The sequence below is a fragment of the Tachyglossus aculeatus genome, chromosome 20 (genome assembly GCF_015852505.1).
Source record: "Tachyglossus aculeatus isolate mTacAcu1 chromosome 20, mTacAcu1.pri, whole genome shotgun sequence".
Taxonomy (NCBI): domain Eukaryota; kingdom Metazoa; phylum Chordata; class Mammalia; order Monotremata; family Tachyglossidae; genus Tachyglossus; species Tachyglossus aculeatus.
In genome coordinates this window covers 3,589,150-3,609,115 of record NC_052085.1, presented here as the reverse complement: position 1 = coordinate 3,609,115, position 19,966 = coordinate 3,589,150, and the positions used below count along the sequence as shown (strand labels likewise).

At 46.8% G+C, this 19,966-nt stretch overlaps 1 protein-coding gene across 4 annotated transcripts in view; it reads left to right on the top strand.

Annotated features, from left to right (window-relative positions):
- KATNAL1 (katanin catalytic subunit A1 like 1) overlaps positions 1-8,020 on the top strand; it is a 53,565-nt gene extending 45,545 nt beyond the window's left edge. For 2 of the 4 annotated variants that reach the window (XM_038761603.1, XM_038761602.1), the window contains exon 10: positions 2,303-8,020. In XM_038761603.1, the coding sequence (XP_038617531.1) occupies positions 2,303-2,501 (199 nt within the window). In that variant the 3' untranslated portion in view covers positions 2,502-8,020. The remainder of the gene's footprint in view (positions 1-2,302) is intronic. The other 2 variants (XM_038761600.1, XM_038761601.1) reach the window with 1 other exon arrangement.
- Positions 8,021-19,966: the final 11,946 nt, after the last annotated feature.

Genomic DNA, 19,966 nt, shown 5'->3' with positions numbered 1-19,966 from the left:
CACTACCACCCCTAGCACAAGCAGTGTGTTCTCCCTCCCTCACCACCTTCCTTGAATTCTCTGCTCAATGGGCAGATTCCTTAGCTGCCTACCTCAGTTTCCCTTAACCTCTCGGAATGCGATGCGGGGAACCTGATGGAAAGAAGGGATGGGGGCCTAGAGGAAGCCCGAGACATATGACTGGCAGCCCCATCATCATCATCATCAATCGTATTTATTGAGCGCTCACAGTCTAAAAGCCCCATGCACACAACCCCTCCTCAGGTTACAGCCAGGAGTAGGTGAGGGTGGGACGACCTTGCTGACGTCTACCTGTTCTTGCCTGGGGGAGAAATCAGCCCCGAGTCATCATCGATCATATTTATTGAGCACTTACTGTGTGCAGAGCACTGTACTAAGCGCTTGGGAAGTACAAGTTGGCAACATATAGAGACAGTCCCTACCCAACAGTGGGCTTACAGTCTAGACGACACAGCTGACAGTGAGACTGCATCCATGGGTGGGAGCGTCATGGCGATGGGGGCAGGCGATGCCGTTCTCCTTCGGTACAATACAATACAATAATGGCATTTATTAAGCGCTTACTATGTGCAAAGCACCGTTCTAAGCGCTGGGGAGGTTACAAGATGAACAGGTTGCCCCACGTGGAATTCACAGTCTTAATCCCCATTTTACAAATGAGGTAACTGAGGCCCAGAGAAGTTAAGTGACTTGCCCCAAATCACACAGCTGACAAGTGGCGGAGCTGGGATTTGAACCCATGACCTCTGACTCCAAAGCCCGTGCTCTTTCCACTGAGCCACGCTGCTTCTTGTAAACTATGCCTAACAATATTCATAATTTCTTACAAGCACAAATATAATTTATTCCCTTGTAATAAGAAAATATTTCCAAAACCGCAGTTGAATGAAATTATATCTGATGGAGGACATGACTGAGAGAGCTCAAATTATTTTAATCTGGATGTAAAAGTATAAAAACTATACTACTAGTTTCTCAATAAAATATCAAAGTTCCCAACTGCAGAATAAGGACACCTCCCAGAACCTGAATATTAATGGCTGAGTTAAATTTTTTGAGATATTCGTTGTTTATTCATTTGATTCCCTTGAAAAGGTAGTACAAAAATGAAATATTTTTATGAATTCCAGTGAACATCTAGAAAAAGCAAGAGTGGACCTTGGAGTGTTACCTAATAACACAGAGTTTTAAAACCCAAAACAAAGAAAGTAATTCTGTGGCTCGTTTAGCTAAGACACAAGAAAAAGGAACACCAGATGGATTTCCCCAAACGACCAAAACCGGGGAGGCTCCCCTCCGGGCCCAGGGAATTGGGCTCTTCCTTGGCTTCCTAGTTGTTGACAAACCCAAATTGATTTTGGGGAAGCCGTCTAATCACCGCTTCCGAGTTCAGTGGCCCTGAAATTTGGAGATTTCACAGGGAATCGTATCAACGCCGGCAACTTTTCCTGCTGCATTTTGGGCTGCCGGCTGGATTTCGGGATTTTGGTCTAGTTATTAGAACTGAGTGTTCCCTCCCACAGGATGCCATTTCTTTGCTCTCCCAATATCTCCGGTCTGCGATCCCTTCCTCTCTCCCCCACTTTCAGGAACCCCATCCAATCCCAATCACTGCGCCATTCCCGCCCCATCATTACTCCTTTGTTAATCTCCCATCTGCCAGCCCAAAAGATCCTTCTGTGAGTCCCGCCTGAGGCCCAAGGGCTGGGCCTGTGTCTGCATCTGACTACGCATCTACCCTAGTGCTTAAGAGTTCCTGGCATGTAGTAAGCACTTAATAAATACTATTATTATTATTATTATTATATAAACCTGGGCCCACCCTGACTCAGCCAGCCACTTCCCCATGAGATTTGGAAGTCAGGGGGGTCTTCCTTACTCCCCAGGCAGCCGCCGATGCAGCTAAGCAATCATCCCAGTCCCCGGCCCCCACGCACGCCCAAGAACTGTGGCTTGGGGGTTACCGAGGGTGCCCATGGTGGGCTCAGAGCCCCCATTGAAGTAGTCACCCTGGCAGCCGTGCTGCGGTTTAAATCCGCCACCTCCCAGCCCCCTGCAGCCTTTTGGGACCATCCACAGTGTGGCCTCTGAGGAATAACCTTCGCGCATCCGATCCAAATGCCTCCGTTACCCCCCGTGTTCCACCCACCACTCCCTTCCTTGCTACAGAGAAATCCCAGAAGTCAGTGTTAACCAAGGACCGGTTATTTCTCGTCGACACGGCCTTTAGCGAGTAAACGCCAGACCCGGTTCACCTCCGTCTGTTTTCCTCTGCTTCCAGGGATGCCTCTTTAATGGCTATGAGGAGGCGCATTCATGGCCTGACTCCAGAAGAAATCCGCGCGCTGTCGAAAGAGGAGCTCCAGATGCCTGTTACCACAGGGGATTTTGAATTGGCCCTTAAGAAAATCTCCAAGTCTGTTTCTGCCGCAGACCTGGAGAAGTACGAAAAGTGGATGGTTGAGTTTGGGTCTGCATAACCTCAATCAGTGAGCACACCTCCCTCTTCTAGAATTTACGGGTTTTTTTTCTTAATTGTAAAAGGATTGGCAAGAAATCCCTTTACCCCTTTCTCTTCATTTAAAGGGAAAGAGGACAAAGAATGAGGGACATGGGATGTAGTGAAAAAGCCCGTGGAAGCTGCACGTACGCAATTGAATTTACCCTTCCGTACCCTTCCACTGGAGTTTCTTGTTTTTACTCTTTCATCTTTCTAAACCGGGCTGTCAAGGACAGTAACTGGCTGGAAGAATCTAGTTGGGAAATAGCATGAGATAGGTCAACTTTTTGGAAACCCACCATTCTGTAGTGGGAATGCCTAATTTACAAGGAGCTGTATTTCAAATCCACGGATTTTTGCTGCCCTCTCCCCCTGCTCGTTTCTTTATTACAAGACTCATCTCTTCTCAGGCGGCTCTCAAGATGAGAAACGGGTCTGTGTTAAGACCTGAGCCGTCCATGATCTTGTGGCCCATAAGAATCTTGCATGGAATAACAGACTCCCCCGCATGCCTGCAGAATTCCCAGCATTTTACTGTTCTCATGGCTTCTTTCCAGACCTCTCAGCCACGGGGGTTATAGTGTGACTTCTCTTTACCCGCTCCATAAGCCACCGACTTCCCCATCTCCCTGACTTATCTGGGAATGTCCACTTCTTTCCACTCCCAGTGAAGCTCTCAAGCCACATTGTTTGCCTATACGGAACGCTGATGGCCAGTTATTCTTGAATTTGACCCTCTAAGATACGAGGGAGATTGCAGATTCCTTAAAGGTGTGAATCGCAAACACGCCTCCTGGAATTGGACAGGTCTTTCCGACCCCACTTTCAGCATGGCTGCTGTGAGACTTCCTTGGACATCTAAAGGACTCCCTTCCAATTTCAAGCGTCTTCCATGCAGTTTATGGTTTCATCGAAAATAGTCGAGACTTTGGGGCCAGCTTGGTTATAGAGTTGACAAATTCCAGCACACGCTTTCGTTGAAATGTTCTCTGGTGTTTGGGGGTTTATACAAATTCCCCTGCTCCTGGAGAGTTTCCACGTTCAGTCGGATCTGGGATAGAGCCGTGTGCCGCCATCGAGGGGACCAGACGTCTGTCTCTGAGTCGTGGGAGAGGTGGTTAGATGGTTTAGCTGGCCTGCGGAAAGGTTCCAGATGTAAAATCAAATATTGGATGGCCCATAAATTTCATGGGGCAGTGAAAGCTTTCATATCCAGTTGCTTTCCTTAAACAAATGACCCGAGATTGCCTGACACAATTTTGGGAGGAATATTTGTGTTTAAAGCCCTGAGCAACTTCGAAAGGCACTTTCAGAAGCCCTGCTTTGCGAAGGTTCTTTTGAGTTTTTTTTCCATGTAAATAATACGGTTTGTTTTTCCCAAACATTCTTATCTAACAGTCTCGCAGCTGTCAGGGATGCGTGGAATTTCTGTTTTTTTTTCCTGGCCTTGTCTCCATTCAAGACTCTGAATGATCCCCTTCTTCCTAGAGGAAGCCCAGAGATGGCATAAGTTAAAATCTTAAGGTGCCAAGTCTCTGGGAAACATCAGAGCTGTGGTAACCCTTGGGAGAGGTGGGAAGAGTTGAGGGGGATATCTCAGATTCTTGGGTTTGGAAGAGTACTGGGAGAAAGAAGGGACTTGGAGAAAGGAGAGCAGTAAGGGAAGAAGGGCCAGTGGGGCAGTGGTTACCATCTCACTCTCCCTACCCCATCCAAACCTTGAGAAGCCAGAGAGCCCACCACGAGTTTTTTCCAGTCCAAAAAATGCCAGGCAGGGACGAAAGGCAATTCAATTTTATTGCAACTTGGTCCTTGATGGTATTTGGTTTAGCTAAGGACTGAAAGATGAGAGTTGCCTTCTGTAAAATAAATCTGGGGAACAGTGAAATCTTTTTCACCCAAGTACCTGGAGGCCTTTACTAAGTCTTACGAGGGCCCTGCTTGATTCTTGAAGCCTGAGGTTGGTGGTTCAGTTGGACCACAAAGCTGCTTGCAGTTCCCCAGCTCTGGTAAGACTTTGTAACTCCTGCTTTTTCCGTGGGTACATGTCCCTCCCAGACCTTTCCTTACATGTTAAACTATCTTCTTTCCCGAATACTATGCTGCTGCTCACCTTCCTGGCTATTTGATGATGTATTAAGCAGCATTTGGGGTGAGAGGCATCTCGTTTCCTGGGACCTCATCATTTTCCCCTGCTCTGGGCTGTCCGCGGTTCACTTGCCTCTCGGTGGCTTTCGCCCACATATGAAGAACTGAACAACATGTTCACCTAGTCCACCTAGGACTCCCTACACATCTTGGGCCCTGTTATCACTCTTTGGTGCAGTTATAGAATCTATATGACCTATGCTGCACGCTCATAAATGATCCAGAAAAATGCTTCTTTTTACCAAACCCCACTTCATCCCCCTTTCAGTGTAAGTATCAGTGAAGGGGGTTTTCACTGTGTTCTGTGGCACATGCATTTCCAAGCTTGATTCCTGGTTCTCTTAAGGTGTCTTGGGTCCTTCAGCCAATGGCTTTGCAGATCGATTTTTTCTAGCTTCCCGCCGGGGACCTCTGCTCCTTTGTTTTCCTGATTTCTCACAGTTTTTCCCCTTTCTCTCACTTTGCCCTTTCCTGGCTCCTGGGTCCCCAGTTTCGAGCGGAGGCGTCGTCGTCACAGTCTCTCATTTTTGTGATCCCAAGCCAAAGGAAACGCAAAGACTTCGACCGATTCTTTCATCCCTCCTCCTCTCCTCCCTGACCACCTCCTCCTCCTCCCTCTTCCCCATCCCTCTTTCTTTGTTTTGAAGTAAGCACTGAAACACTTTTAGTTCAGCAACTTGTTGAATTATTTATGTATTTTTGTTTGTAAATGCTGTAGTCTTCTGGTGACCTTGACAGATATGTACTGGTCCCGTTTTGGCCGTGAACCCGGCTTCCATCGCACCTCCTGAAATGGCCACTGATGAGAGGCATCCGGCACCTGAAGCTTTAGGCCAGCGGTTAGTCCGTGGCTCCCTTCCCTGTCGTATCCACAGCGTGCGGTCCTCAAGGGGGGTTGGGGACTAGGATCCGGGCGGCCCTGGGTTTCCGGACCAGCCGGGGAGGCTGCCGGCTGAAGCGTTGTTGGCCTTTGGTGCGGTCTCACCTGTCGGGCCTTAATCCGAAGCCTATCGTCTGCCCGCAGACTCTCTTCGGAGCGTCCACCATAATCTAGCAAGTTGGGGCAACGCGGGCGGCCCTACACAGTCGTTTGGGCCAAAAGGCAACTCGGCCACCCGGATTCCCAAGGGGACTGCCCACTTTTCCCTCAGTAGGGCAGTGAGTGGCCCAGGCGGGCTTGGCTTCGGTCTCTAATCCGACTGACGACCCCCCTCCTTTTCGCCGTTTAAAAACGACCAGAGTCAGGCAAGAAGTGCGGGTTGGCCCGTAAGCTTTTATTTTTGCTGTGGAACAAAGAGCTGGGTCTGCTAGAATTTAAAGCCTTGGTTACAGGTGCTTTTAATCTGCAGGGTGGCAGGCTTCCGTCCTCCCCTCTCCCGGCAATAAATCCCCTTGGACTATGCCATTCCTACCCACTCCTCCGCTCTCCCACTCATAAACGGTGCTGAATGAAATATCTATGGTACAGTTCAGTAGTCTTTCCAAAAGAAGGGGGCTGCAGCAGCTGGAATGAAAGAGCGTTGGAGTTACTCTATGGCCGTTTTACACCTCCTTAGAGTGGGACCTATTTGTTTTTGCGCCTTATCTCTCGCTGCTCATTTTTTACAAAACTGTAGCATGTGCTCTGTGTTTATTTTGTGCAAAGACCGGCCGGCCGTAGAGTGCTAGGAATTTCACTTCCTGGGAGAGCTATCAGCTGGAACTGGAGAACAGAGATATTGGCCCATAGCTTTAAATCCCTTATTTTGTCAGTGGATATTTCTAGAGTGAAGCTTAACACTATCAATGCTGTAATTGTTGTGAGTTAATTTATGGATGTGTCTAGGCCAGTAGTGTTTTCTTCTTATTTACTTGGAGTGTCTGTTTTTGATGTTACCCTCAACTGTGGCTCCTTGCAGGGGCACTGGAGAAATAAAATAGCAACGGAGGTTTATTTTTTCCAAGTTTTTCCCTTTTCCACCTACTCTGTAGCCTAAGTCTTTGAATTGCGATGAGGCTTTTGACCTGAGAAAATAACCTGATTCCACCCTCAGCCGTCAGGAATGCTGTGAAGTTGGCACGGATCCTGCTTGCTGAATGGAAACATTGAGTGTTTTGAGTGCCGAAGGGCCTAAGGCTAACTCGTGGCTTCCTTCATTCACAATTTTCAGTCCTTGGAGTAAGGATCCCTCATTCATTTTCCAGCAGTGTGGCCTGGCCCAAAGCCTGCTCCAGGGTGGCCTTGCCTTTTTTTCCCCCCCTCTTTTCCTCCGTCTCTGACCTTCCCCGCCCCCCGTCCCTCACCTCCACCCCCTCAGCCACCGTCCCTCCTTGTAAAAACCACACATCTGGCCGCTTTTCAAAAGCTTGCAAATGCACCGCTTCTATTGCATTGTGCTTGGTGATAAATCACTCTTCCAACAAACAGAAATCTTTGTTCATTTCTTGCCCAGAGACTATCTCAGTTAATTAGCTGGGGAAGCGTGATGGAGAGAGAAAGTCAGAGGACTGGAGAAAGATGACCACACATTGTTAGAAGCTCCCGAGACTCTGCCCCGTTGCCTTGTATGTAATGCTGTGTATGTAAAGGCCAGGTATTTAATGCCACGTATGTAATCCCGGGTACGTAATGCCGTGTTTGTCATGCCATGTATTCAGACTAGGACCTGTGTTGAATTTTTTTCAAAGTACTGTGAATGCTTTCTACCCGGTGATATCCGTTCCTTTCATCTTACCTGGAGACTCTTCCTTTCCACTAACGGTCGCGAAGTTTCAAGAACGACAAAAGTCTTGGCTAATGCGTTAAAAAAAGCCTCATCTGTTTTCCGAGTTGGGGATGGGGACGCGGGGGAGGATGGACAGGCAGAGCCTCCTTCAGTAGGATGAGCCTCGTGCTAAGGTGAAGCCCGGCGATAAACACGCACACAAAAAGAAAAACCCAAACCACACACACGCGCACCCAGCATTCTCCAGCCGCATCAGCGACCGCTGTAATTGTCGAGCTCTGTCATCATCCACCCGAGCAGATCCAACCCTCAGAGGCAAAGCATGGCAACGCACAACAGACGGTCATGGGTTCCCTGCTGGGGAGCGGCTACGAAGCCCGGGCTTCAGCTGAGGTCATCGTGGACCCCAGGCCGGAATCGTCCACAGCTCGTGTGAACTACTTGGTTGGGGGAACCTTCAAGGTTTGCTTTCAGTGTTTAATGTCTCGGCCTTTTTGCGTTGTCCCTGATTTAAAAGGCATGACGTTCCTTCGATGCGTGAATGTGACATTCCCGACCTTGGGTACTCCTTGCTGGCCCCCTGAGTTTAAAGTGTTTGCGTTTGGGTTGCGTTTCAGTAATAAATTGCAAGAGTGCGTTGTGGTCATCGGGGTCATTGTGGTCAGTATGAGATCCAGTGCTTTGCAAGTACCAGAATTATAAATGATCAAAGCAGCGTTGCCTTCGTCGGGCTGGTGCAGTGGCGTTCCCCCCAAAATGCAGTGGCTTCCACTGCCTGGGTGGGCGGGACGTATTGTTCGTGACTTTTTTCCTGTTGAGCTAAGCCCTGCCACCCCCCACCCACTGCCATCCTACCCCCACATCACCTCCCTGTCCTCTGCACCGCCGTATCCTCCCCCCAAACTTGACTCCCCCAATCTCCACACTCTCCCTTCCCTATGGCTTGTCTCTCTCTTTATTTTCAACCGCAAAGCTGCCACTGGCTGCTGGCCCCCTCAGTCAATCAATAGTAGTAATAATGATGGCATTTATTAAGCGCTTACCATGTGCAAAGCACTGTTCTAAGCTGTGGGGAGGATACAAGGTGATCAGGTTGTCCCACGGGGGGCTCACGGTCTTAAGCCCCAGGCCCAGAGAAGTGAAGCGACTCACCCAAAGTCACCCAGCTGACAATTGGCGGAGCCGGGATTTGAACCCATGACCTCTGACTCCAAAGCCCGGGATCTTTCCGCTGAGCCACGCTGCTTCCCTATCGATCCATCAATGAATCCACCTGTCCCTCAAGGGATCGGTTCACTGCCCATAACCGGTCCGACGCTTCTCCCGGTTTCAACTCTCATTATCAGCTGAACGGCCACCCATTTCCCCTATTTGTGTGACTTGTATTTCCGCCCCATCAGACTGTGGTAGTGGCCGGTAAACTGATGTGGGCATGTTAACGAGGGGAAAATAATAATAATAACGGTACTTGTTAAGCACTTACTGTGTGCCAAACACTGCTCTAAGCGCAGGCATAGATGCAAGTTAATCAGGTGGGACACAGTCCCTGTCCCACAAAGGGCTCACACTCTTAATCCCCATTTTTACAGATGAGGTAACTGAGGCCCAGAGAAGGTAAGTGATTTGCCTCAGGTCACACAGCAGACGTGTGGCCGAGTCGGGATTAAACGGAATGCTTTCAGTATTAGAGAAATGACTTGTCACCATGTGACGGAATCCATGGGATTATGACAAGAAAGGAAAGGTACCAAGTCACTTTAAACAGACCTCCAATTTATAGCCAGCTCGCTTCATTTGATAATAATAATAATAATGGTGGTATTTGTTAAGCGCTTACTATGTGCAAAGCACTGTTCTAAGCGCCGGGGGGATACAAGGTGATCAGGTTGTCCCACGGGGGGCTCCCAGTCTTAATCCCCATTTTACAGATGAGGGAACTGAGGCCCAGAGAAGTTAAGTGACTTGCCCAAAGTCACACAGCCGACAGTTGGCAGAGTCGGGATTGTCAGGAGCCCGGAGAACGATCGCTAGGACTGCATAGGAGAGAATCAGTGGTACATCAAGAAATGCCTGGGAAATCTGGGAACTTTTTTTTTTTTACTACTTATCCATTCCGATGGCTTCCAAATTTCTCATTTCTTCACCGTTCCTCTTCATTCGTCTGGGGCAGGGGCAGGGATGATTAAGCCGTACTTTGGGTAGGGGCAGGGATGATTAAGCCGTACTTTGCCCCACTTCCTCATTTTACAGGGAAAAAAGCCTTGGGTGGAAGATTCCTGGCCTGTAATTGCGTACTGAAATAAACGCTGGGTACTGAAGCGGAGAATAATCGCTATGTCTCAGGGTGGGTGTATCACACCTCAGAGTATCTCCCCTGGCACAGATGGTTTACACTTTCCCTTTTATAATTCTCATTTAATAGTACAAGTAGCCTCTGTTCAATCCCAACTTGGTGCAATGCACTGTACTGGACACATATTCATCATCATCATCATCATCAATCGTATTTATTGAGCGCTTACTATGTGCAGAGCACTGTACTAAGCGCTTGGGAAGTACAAGTTGGCAACATATAGAGACAGTCCCTACCCAACAGTGGGCTTACAGTCTAAAAGGGGAAGACAGAGAACAAAACCAAACCTGCTAACAAAATAAAATAAATAGAATAGATATGTACAAGTAAAATAAATAAATAAATAGAGTGATAAATATGTACAAACATATATACATATATACAGGTGCTGTGGGGAAGGGAAGGAGGTATTCAACCTATATTCAACGGAGGGAACTTCTCCGGGGGAGACTGGTAACTAATTAATTACCTGTCACCAATCAGTGTGGATCAGTAATCCTAAGTAGTTACCTAAAAAAAGAAAAGAACCAAACCCCTGGCTCCTAGGATATTAATAATAATAATGATGATAATGATGGCATTTGTTAAGCGCTCGCTATGTGCAGAGCACTGTTCTAAGCGCTGGGGGTGGATACAAGGTGATCAAGTTGTCCCACATGGGGCTCACAGTCTTAATCCCCATTTGGTGATCAAGTTGTCCCACATGGGGCTCACAGTCTTAATCCCCATTTTACAGATGAGGTAACTGAGGCTCAGAGAAGTTAAGTGACTTGCCCAAGGTCACGCAGCAGACATGTGGCGGAGCCGGAATTCGAACTCACGACCTCTGACTCCAAAGCCCGGGCTCTTCTCCACTGAGCCACGCTGCTCCTGTTAGTAACCAAACGACAGCTACTGCAAGGGCTGTTTTGGTGTATCATCATCATTCTCAATTTAATAATAATTAAGCCCCCACGGCAGGCTATTCATGGTACTTGGTGCTATTATTTGTTTTTATTTGAAGTACAAACCCTGAGCACAAGGATGTGGTTTTGTTTCATCGTCGCCTAAATATTTTAGATGACTTGTATAGGAAAACAAATCATTTTTTGCTAATAACTAATTACGGTACAATTCCTGTGTTTCATAACATAATAGCTAGTCGGCGATGCTAGTGATTAAATGTGATTGTAATGTAATGAAGGGTAGACACTAGCTGCAGTTGGGGTTTGTGGAACATTTCAAGTTATTTTTCCAACATTTTGAAATATATTTTGTAACCCATTTTTCAAACTCACTTTACAAGCCCATTTCCCCCTTAACTATTAAACCCTGGGGTATTGCAAGGGAAATTTCATCCATGTGTTTCTGATTCATTTGCACTGAACTCATCAAACTGTTGTTTTGAAAGAGCAATTTGGTTCCTAGGAAGCTGGAGGCCTCTTTCTCATGAATCTTTTCCATTAGTGTTTAAAAGCCCTTTTTCCTCCCTCAAAACTTGAAGTCTCATTCTTTTCAAAGGTAAAGGAACCCGGGAGGGGCGAAGGGGTGGTGGAGGGGATCTCCCTTTGACTTGAAATTCATCACCCCCTTTTCCAAACCTTAAGTCTCCTCTAAATGGTAGCCAAACCTATTTCCCGATTATTTCTCTTCGAAGACTATCTTAAAAGGAGGGGCTGTGATCTGTCCTGGAGAGAGCGGGGGCTAGTCCTGAAAGGCAGTTCCTCCGTCAGGCATGTCTCTCTGTGGCTTTGGATCAAACGCTGTTGGGAAATTAAAGGGTTGTTCATCATCATCAATCGTATTGAGCACTTACTATGTGCAGAGCACTGTACTAAGCGCTTGGGAAGTACAAATTGGCAACATATAGAGACAGTCCCTACCCAACAGTGGGCTCACAGTCTAAAAGGGGGGCCGTTGTCGTTTTGTTTGTCGAAAGAACAACCCTTTAATTCCCCAACAGCGTGGGTCGGGATTTAGGATTTTCCTTAATGAGGGGTCCATCGGGACCGTAACCCCCTCTTTAGAGGACAGCCGAGAGTGCTACATCACCTCCCGGGCACCCTAGGCACGATGATATTTGGAGGCCGTAGGCAAGCGATCAGAAAGCTCAGCAAATTATTGGCTCCAGTCAACCCTTGAGAGACATTTTAAAATCAGAAACATCCTTAAAATGTCTATTTGTTTCTACCTTTGCCTATGCCGTCACATAAGACGTCTTGGGGTTGGATTCACAGCCTTCACTGGTTTTGAAGTGATCGTCGCTGTACTTCTTCAAGAAGTGTTTTTCACCTGCATTTCAGTTCAGCCTGGCAAGCGACCGGTCTGGTTTCGTTCATTTTCACGGGTTCTAGCGGACGGGCCAGGTGTAAGAAATCTGAGGTTCAAAAATGGTCATTACAGGGAAGGTTAGGGGGAATGGAGAGATGAGCCTTAGCCTTGGCAGTGTTGCATGGATTCCACAAACATGCTGTGTCCAAAGAAAAGATACCTGTGGTGATTAAAAAGCAGCAATAAGAAACGTGTGATTGCGTGCTGATAAAATGAATGCCATAGTTTGGAGGGCCTCATTAAGGCAATGCTGATGAGTTGAAAAAAGGCCCCGATCTCCACCTTTCCTAGTTATAGTTGTGATATCTGCTAAGTGCTTACCATGTGCCGATCACTACTAAGTGCTGGGGTAATAATAGTGGCATTTATTAAGCGCTTACTATGTGCAAAGCACTGTTCTAAGCGCTGGGGGGGAATACAATGTGATCAGGTTGCCCCACCTGGGGCTAACAGTCAATCCCCATTTTACAGATGAGGTAACTGAGGCTCAGAGAAGTTAAGTGACTTACCCAAGGTCACACAGCAGGCATGTGGCAGAGCCGGGATTCGAACCCCTGACCTCTGACACCAAAGCCCGGGCTCTTTCCACTGAGCCACGCTGCTTCTCTGCGATTATTGTACCTACACAATAATCAGTTTAGACCCAGACCCTGATCACACAGGGCTCGTGGTCTAGATGGAGAATAAATATTTGATCTCCTTTTTCAGGGGAGGATAGTGAGGCCCAGAGAAGTGAATAATTATAATTATTATTATAATTATAGCATTTGTTAAGTGCTTACTATGTACCAGGCACCTTACTTAGCACTGGGGTGGATAGAAGTAAGTCAAGTTGGACGCAATTCCTTGTCCCACATGGGGTTAAAAGTCTCCATCCCCATTTTACAACTGAGATCACTGAGGCACAGACAAGTGAAGTGACTCGTCCAAGGCTACACAGCAGACAAGTGACTTGTCCCAGGTCCTACGGCAGGCACGTGGCGAAACCCGTCAAATACCATTTTCTCTTTGGTCCGTCATTCTCAAATTTGGACTCGTTACAGGTCACAAAAGTCCATCACCCTCAGAAACAGCAGCAGAGGCGGCGGCAGGAACATGTACTGAGCACCTGCTAGGCAGAGAGTACAGCGCCAGGGGCTTAAGACCATCCAGTAGGGTAAGAGACGCTGGTCCCCACCATTGAGGAGCTCAGTGAGGACACACTGCAAGCCTACAATAATCAATCAATCAATCAATCATTTATTGAGCGCTTAATATGTGCAGAGCACTGTACTAAGCTCTTGGGAAGTACAAATTGGCAACATATAGAGACAGTCCCTACCCAACATTGGGCTCACAGTCTAAAAGGGGGAGACAGAGAGCAAAACCAAATATACTAACAAAATAAAATAAATAGAATAGATATGTACAAGTAAAATAAATAAATAAATAAATAGAGTAATAAATATGCACAAACATTTATACATATATACAGGTGCTGTGGGGAAGGGAAGGAGGTAAGATGGGGGGGAAGGAGAGGGGGACGAGGGGGAGAGGAGGGAAGGGGCTCAGTCTGGGAAGGCCTCCCAATAGGTACAATCAATCGATCGTATTTATTGAGTGCTTACTATGTGCAGAGCACTGTACTAAGCGCTTAAAGGTACCTGTACAGGTACAGGTACCTTTACAATAGGTAAAGGAGTTAAGTGTGCAGAAGCAAATGAGGAAAGAAAAAACCAATTAGGCTGTAAAGTAAGTGGTAAGGATGTGCTTGAGTGCTAAAGTGGCTTCCTGATTTGGTGTTCCTTGTCTTCAGTCAGAGCCGTTCCTCGCTGGTTAAGGTCGTTCGTGGCGGAAAGGAACTCAATATTCTAAGGACACTGGCCGCTTTTCAGGCGGATAGAATTGTTCTCATTTTTACTGTAGCGAGTCCTCCGAGTCTCCCTTGTTACCCTGGTCCTCGTGGAGAATTCGGCTCTCAGTTTCAGGGAGAGGCCAAGGAGAACCGGGGCAGCGCAGATGGATTTGCAAGAAGAGTAGAAGTTTCAACAGTACTGATTGTATCCTCATTATTATTATTATCCTGTAGGTAAAACAAAACCCCTCCTCTAGCCTCTAAACTCCTTGTGGGCCGGGACGAAACTGTAATGTATCCTCCCAAGCGCTTAATGCAGTGCTCAACACACAAGAGGTGCTCAATAAATACCACTGCTCCCTGCCCCTGAAGTCCTTACAATCCAATGGGGGAGAGAGGCATAAAACAACAAAGAGGCACTAGTTAAGAGCGAAAGAAGAAATGCAACTTAGGTAAAGAAGCAGGTAAATACCGCACTCCTGAGCTGGCTGTGAAGTTTCTTTAGTGGGTTAATCATGGACTACCTCCCAGAGGAGGTGACTTTGGAGGAGGGTTTTGGAAAAGGAGGAGGGACACGGCTTGGTGAAGTGAGGGAGGTAGGTGGCGGGGGTTAGCCAGGGGACGGGGAAGAAAATGGGATAGCCTGATGGTTATAATTTCTTTCAACCTTTCCCTTTCCTCTTTCCCCACCTCCTGCCCAGAGAAGTGGCAAAGGAATAGAAAATAGGTGAAGTTAAAGGAATCGGGGTGGCTTAACATGAAGAAGAGAATGCTAGCTGACTTAGTAACTACTAAATGGAGGGCATTTACGGCGGCGGGGAGGCCGGGGGCATCACTCTGTCTTCACCGTTCTCTGGGTCCAAAGAGGAGGAAATGGATCCATTTCAAAACCAGGAGGGATTTCAGTTGTACGTGAGGAAGAATTTCTTGATTTTAAATTCAAGAGCCCCGAGACCCTCAGTTGGGAGAACTTTGGCCTTTCTCTCTAAGGCTCCGGGGCTTTCAAATCCCTGTTTGGGTGGAAATCTTTCCAAGCGAGGCTGTAGACATGCAAAGAAAGGGCTCTGGAAGAAATGAAAAGTGCTTTACAAGCTCAAGGTTTTATTTCTATAATTATTATAACACTGCAGGTTAGGCCACCCAGGGAGGGTGTGGGGGCTTTATTCCAAATGGGCCTGCTTCTGCCCTCCTTGGTTCAGGGGGTCTTCCCGTTCTGGCGGCAGTTCGTGGGGGTCAGGGGGGAACATGATCTCAGCACAATCATTCTCTACAGATGTTTTTCCAGAGCCTCTTGTTAGAAAACTAGGTCATTTCAGGTTCAGGTCTCTCCTTCCAGACGAGGTTAAAAAGCGTCTGGGCCAAAGGCTGGCAGTGGAATAATAATAATAATAAAAATAATTTTGGTATTTGTTAAGCACTTATTACGTGCCAGAATAATAATAACGGTGGTACTTGTTAAGCGCTTACTGTGTGCAAATCACTGTTCTAAGCGCTGGGGGGGGATTCAAGGTGATTAGGTTGTCCCACGACGGGCTCACAGTCTTAATCCCCATTTTACAGTTTGAAGCACAGAGAAGTTAAGTGACTTGCCCAAAGTCACACAGCAGACAAGCGGCGGAGCCGAAACTGTAATAATAATCATCAATCGTATTTATTGAGTGCTTACTCTGTGCAGAGCACTGTACTAAGCGCTTAGCACTGTACTAATAGTAATTATGGTATTTGTTAAGCGCTTACCATGGGTCAGGCACTGTACTAAACACTGGGGTGGATACAAGAAATGGGATCGGGCGCAGTCCCTGTCCCACATGGGGCTCCCAGTCTCAAATCTTCATTTTACAGATGAGGTCACTGAGGCACAGAGGGAGTGAAATGAGTTGCCCAAGGTCACACAGCCGACAAGTGGCAGAGCCAGGATTAGAAGGCAGGTCCTTCCAACTCCCAGGACCTGATTCCTCACGTCAGACCCATTCCGCGTGCTCTGTTTTCCAAAACACCCTTCACGAACATCAGGCCGCAACCACAGGGTTAAATTCCCCCTCTCAAGCATGTGGGTTTCTTGGGAGCAAAAAAAAAGTATGGTTTTAATTTCTGGTAACACTAAATCCAAAACTCTAATTGTCTTTTAAGCACAAATAAGCCATTTCCCTGAAAGATCCAAGAGCTCCGTTGCTTTGAAGATAAAAGCGCAGGCTGTTTTCACAGCTGAAAACTTTCCATGACAAGTCACTGAGAAGAGAGTGGTGTGTATATGTGTGGTTGGGGGGGTGGGTGTAGGTTTGCAATCCCTATGGAGGGTTTTAAGGTTCTGTAACTGGCTCTGAGTCAAAGAAACCACCCACCCTCCTTTCTCCAAACCTTACCGCAAATCCCACCTGCTCCTATGGGCTTCCAGATCGGAGCAAACCGGGAATCCTCAGCACGACCGCATCAAAAACCGTCCACTCTGCCGCCTGCTCGGCTCGAGTCTTCCTCCTCTGAGCAGCAAGAGAACATTTGGAAGGGGAGAGTGTTGCTCTTTGGTCACGGGAAGTCGAAGGAGGGAGGAAAGAAAGGAGGCTAGAAAGAATTCAGTGTTCTCGTAGGCGAGTTTTCGTTGGGAAGCTTTGACGATTAAAGAAGAGAGGTAAATATTGGTGGCAAAAGTGGGGACATCAGCATCCCCGTGTGAGATACGCTGACCGAAAAGAGCCGTAAGGGGAATTAGGATGGTACGTTGAGTCTTGCCAAAATAAGGACAGGAAATTCACCGTAAGGAGTCAGAGGGACAAAAAAATAAAGGCGTCAATCACCATTCGTTTTCCCATTTTATGACGGTGAGCGTCTTCCGGTGTCGGCTCCAGAAGAAAGCCCACGGAGAAGGCTCTTAAAATCTGGGTTGAAATGGAGTTGTCGCCTCTTGTGAAATATCGCTCCAAGTCATGCTGTTCTGAAGGAGGTCAGGAGGCCAATTGGGGATTTCACAAGGAGCAAATTTTCCCGATTCTATCATTCCCTGTTGTGAATTAGGCATCTTTGCAAGATGCGTAAAAAAAAAAAAAGGTTTTGTTTGGGAACGTGAACCGTAAACATGTTATTCAAGAAGGGTGGGGGAAGTCCCGAGGGCAAGGAGGGCAACAGCCTGGACACGGGGGGATGGACCGGTTGATTTTTCAGAGTTTCCTTCAGGTCTGGGATCGTAAGGAAGCTGCTATTCAATAGTCATTCATGCGTTCGTTCATCCATCTGTTCATTCGTTCCTTATTTAGGATGTCCCTTGAATATTTTTGGCTGTAAAAGAATTCCGACCTCTTTTTCTAACGAAACTCTTGTTATGGTAACCCCCCGCCGCACTATCACCCAGAGGAAAAATAGTCTTTTCACTGTGTTGCTGTTTTGAGTGTTGATGTTGTAAGAGAGAGACATCCCTTTTCCATTTTCACCCCTTATTCCAGCGACTTGCTGTCAATTCCCCGAACCCGGGATTTATTTTATTTAATTGTATTTTTTTAGTTTCACAGCCGCGTGTGAGCGGCCCAGTCCGGCCCAGTCTTGCATCTTGACTTTTGGGCCCGCCACCTGTGGCTTACAAGTTTAGAGAAACGTAATAACCGGCGTGGTTTTTCTCCCTGAGGAAGGAAGTGAGAATTTCCAGGCGGCCTTCGTTTCCTCTGTCCTGTTTTCTTGTTGTCGGAGTAGAAAGGCGGCCGGAAATTTCTCCCGCGCCTGTATTACCCGACTGCCCAAGTCAATTTCAGGCCAGGTGTGTGCAGGGAATTCGCTTCTTGAAACAAGTTTCATTCCGGCGGCGTCAACAATTCAAGTAAATCTTGCCTCGTTGCCTTTGGACACTCACATTCTACTGATTGTGCCTCGTTCGTTTCCTCCTCTGCCGGGGAGCGGAGAGATTAGGGTTGTTCCCCACCTCGTAACGATCCCACAGTTTATTTCCCACAACAAAGTCATGGATTTATGTCCGGGGCAACTAGTTCTCCTGTCCAAATATACTAAATACCTAAAAATCAAACAATAGGGTCCGTTGAGCCCTTATTCGTAGTAATAGTAGCCTCATAGTATCTGTTAATCACCTACTATTCATTCGATCGTATTTATTGAGTGCTTACTGTGTGCCAAGCACTGTACTAAGCGTGGCAAGCACTGTTCTAAGCACCGGGATAGATACAGATTAATCATGTTGGATAGAGTTCCCTGTCCCACATGGGGCTCACATTCTAACTAGGAGAGGAACAGGCATTTAATTGTATGTTTGTACATATTTGTTACTCTATTTATTTATTTATTTTACTTGTACATATCTATTCTATTTATTTTATCTTGTTAGTATGCTTGGTTTTGTTCTCTGTCTCCCCCTTCTAGACTGTGAGCCCGCTGTTGGGTAGGGACCGTCTCTATATGTTGCCAACTTGTACTTCCCAAGCGCTTAGTACAGTGCTCTGCACACAGTAAGCGCCCAATAAATACGATTGATTGATTGATTAATCACGTTGGATAGAGTTCTCTGTCCCACATGGGGCTCACATTCTAACTAGGAGAGGAACAGGCATTTAATTGTATGTTTGTACATATTTATTACTCTATTTATTTTACTTGTACATATCTATTCTATTTATTTTATTTTGTTAGTATGTATGGTTTTGTTCTCTGTCTCCCCCTTCTAGACTGTGAGCCCGCTGTTGGGTAGGGACCATCTCTATGTTGCCAACTTGTACTTCCCAAGCGCTTAGTACAGCGCTCTGCACACGGTAAGCGCTCAATAAATACGATTGATTGATTAATCCCCATTTTACAATTGGGGAAACTGAGGCACAAAGTGCTACTTGCCCAAGGTCACCCAGCAAGCAATTGGCAAGTCTAGGACTAGAACCCAGATCCTCTGACTCCCAGTCTCACTGTCTTTTCACTAGGCCATGCTTCTTCATGATACTGATTATTACTAATAATAATAATACATAATAATAAGAATAATATAATATTATTATTATATTATACAAATATAATAATATTTGTTAAACATTAGGTTCCTAGTACTTCACTAAGAGCTGGGGTAGGTAGAAAATAATCAGGTCAGACACAAACACCATCCCACATTGGGCTCACAGTGTAACCGGGAGGAAGAATGGATATTCCCCCCCCCCCCCATTTTACAGATGAGAAAACTGAGACCCGGAAAAGAGGCAGGATGTGCGTTTAGCTTTATTTCTATTTATTCTGATGACAACTGTCCACATGTTTGGTTTTGAGCACAGGAAGTGCTCAATAAATACGACTGAATGAATGAACAGAAGTGAGACGCGGTCTCTGCCCTCTGAGAGTGTTGTACAGATTTATTACTCTATTTATTTTACTTGAACGTATTTACTACTCTATTTATTTTATTTCGTTAATAATGTGCATCTAGCTTTACGTCTATCCTGTTCACATGTTTTGTTTTGTTGTCTGTCTCCCCCTTCTAGACTGTGAGCCCGTTGAGGGGTAGGGACCGTCTCTCTATGTTGCCGACTTGTACTTCCCAAGCGCTTAGTCCAGTGCTCTGCACACAGTAAGCGCTCAATAAATACGATTGAATGAATGAACTTGCCCAAAGTCAGAGAGCAGGCTGCTTGTGAGAAGCACTGTGGTCTAGCGAAATGAGCACGGGGCTGGGAGTCGGAGGACCTGGATTCCAGTGCCGCCTCCACCACTTGCTGCTGTGTGACCCTGGGCAAGTCACTTCACTTCTCTGTGCCTCAGTTCCCTCACCTGTAAAACGGGGATTAAGATTGTGAGCCCCATGCGGGGCAGGGACCGGGTCCAACCTGATTAACTTCTTATCTACCCCAGTGCTTAGAACAGCTAGAGAAGCAGCGTGGCTCAGTGGAAAGAGCCCAGGCTTTGGAGTCAGAGGTCGTGGGTTCAAATCCCAGCTCCGCCAATTGTCAGCTGTGTGACTTTGGGCGAGTCACTTCACTTCTCAGGGCCTCAGTTCCCTCATCTGTAAAATGGGGATGAAGACTGTGAGCCCCATGTGGGACAACCTGATCACCTGTATCTCCCCAGCGCTTAGAACAGGGCTCTGCACATAGTAAGCGCTTAATAAATGCCATCATCATCATCAT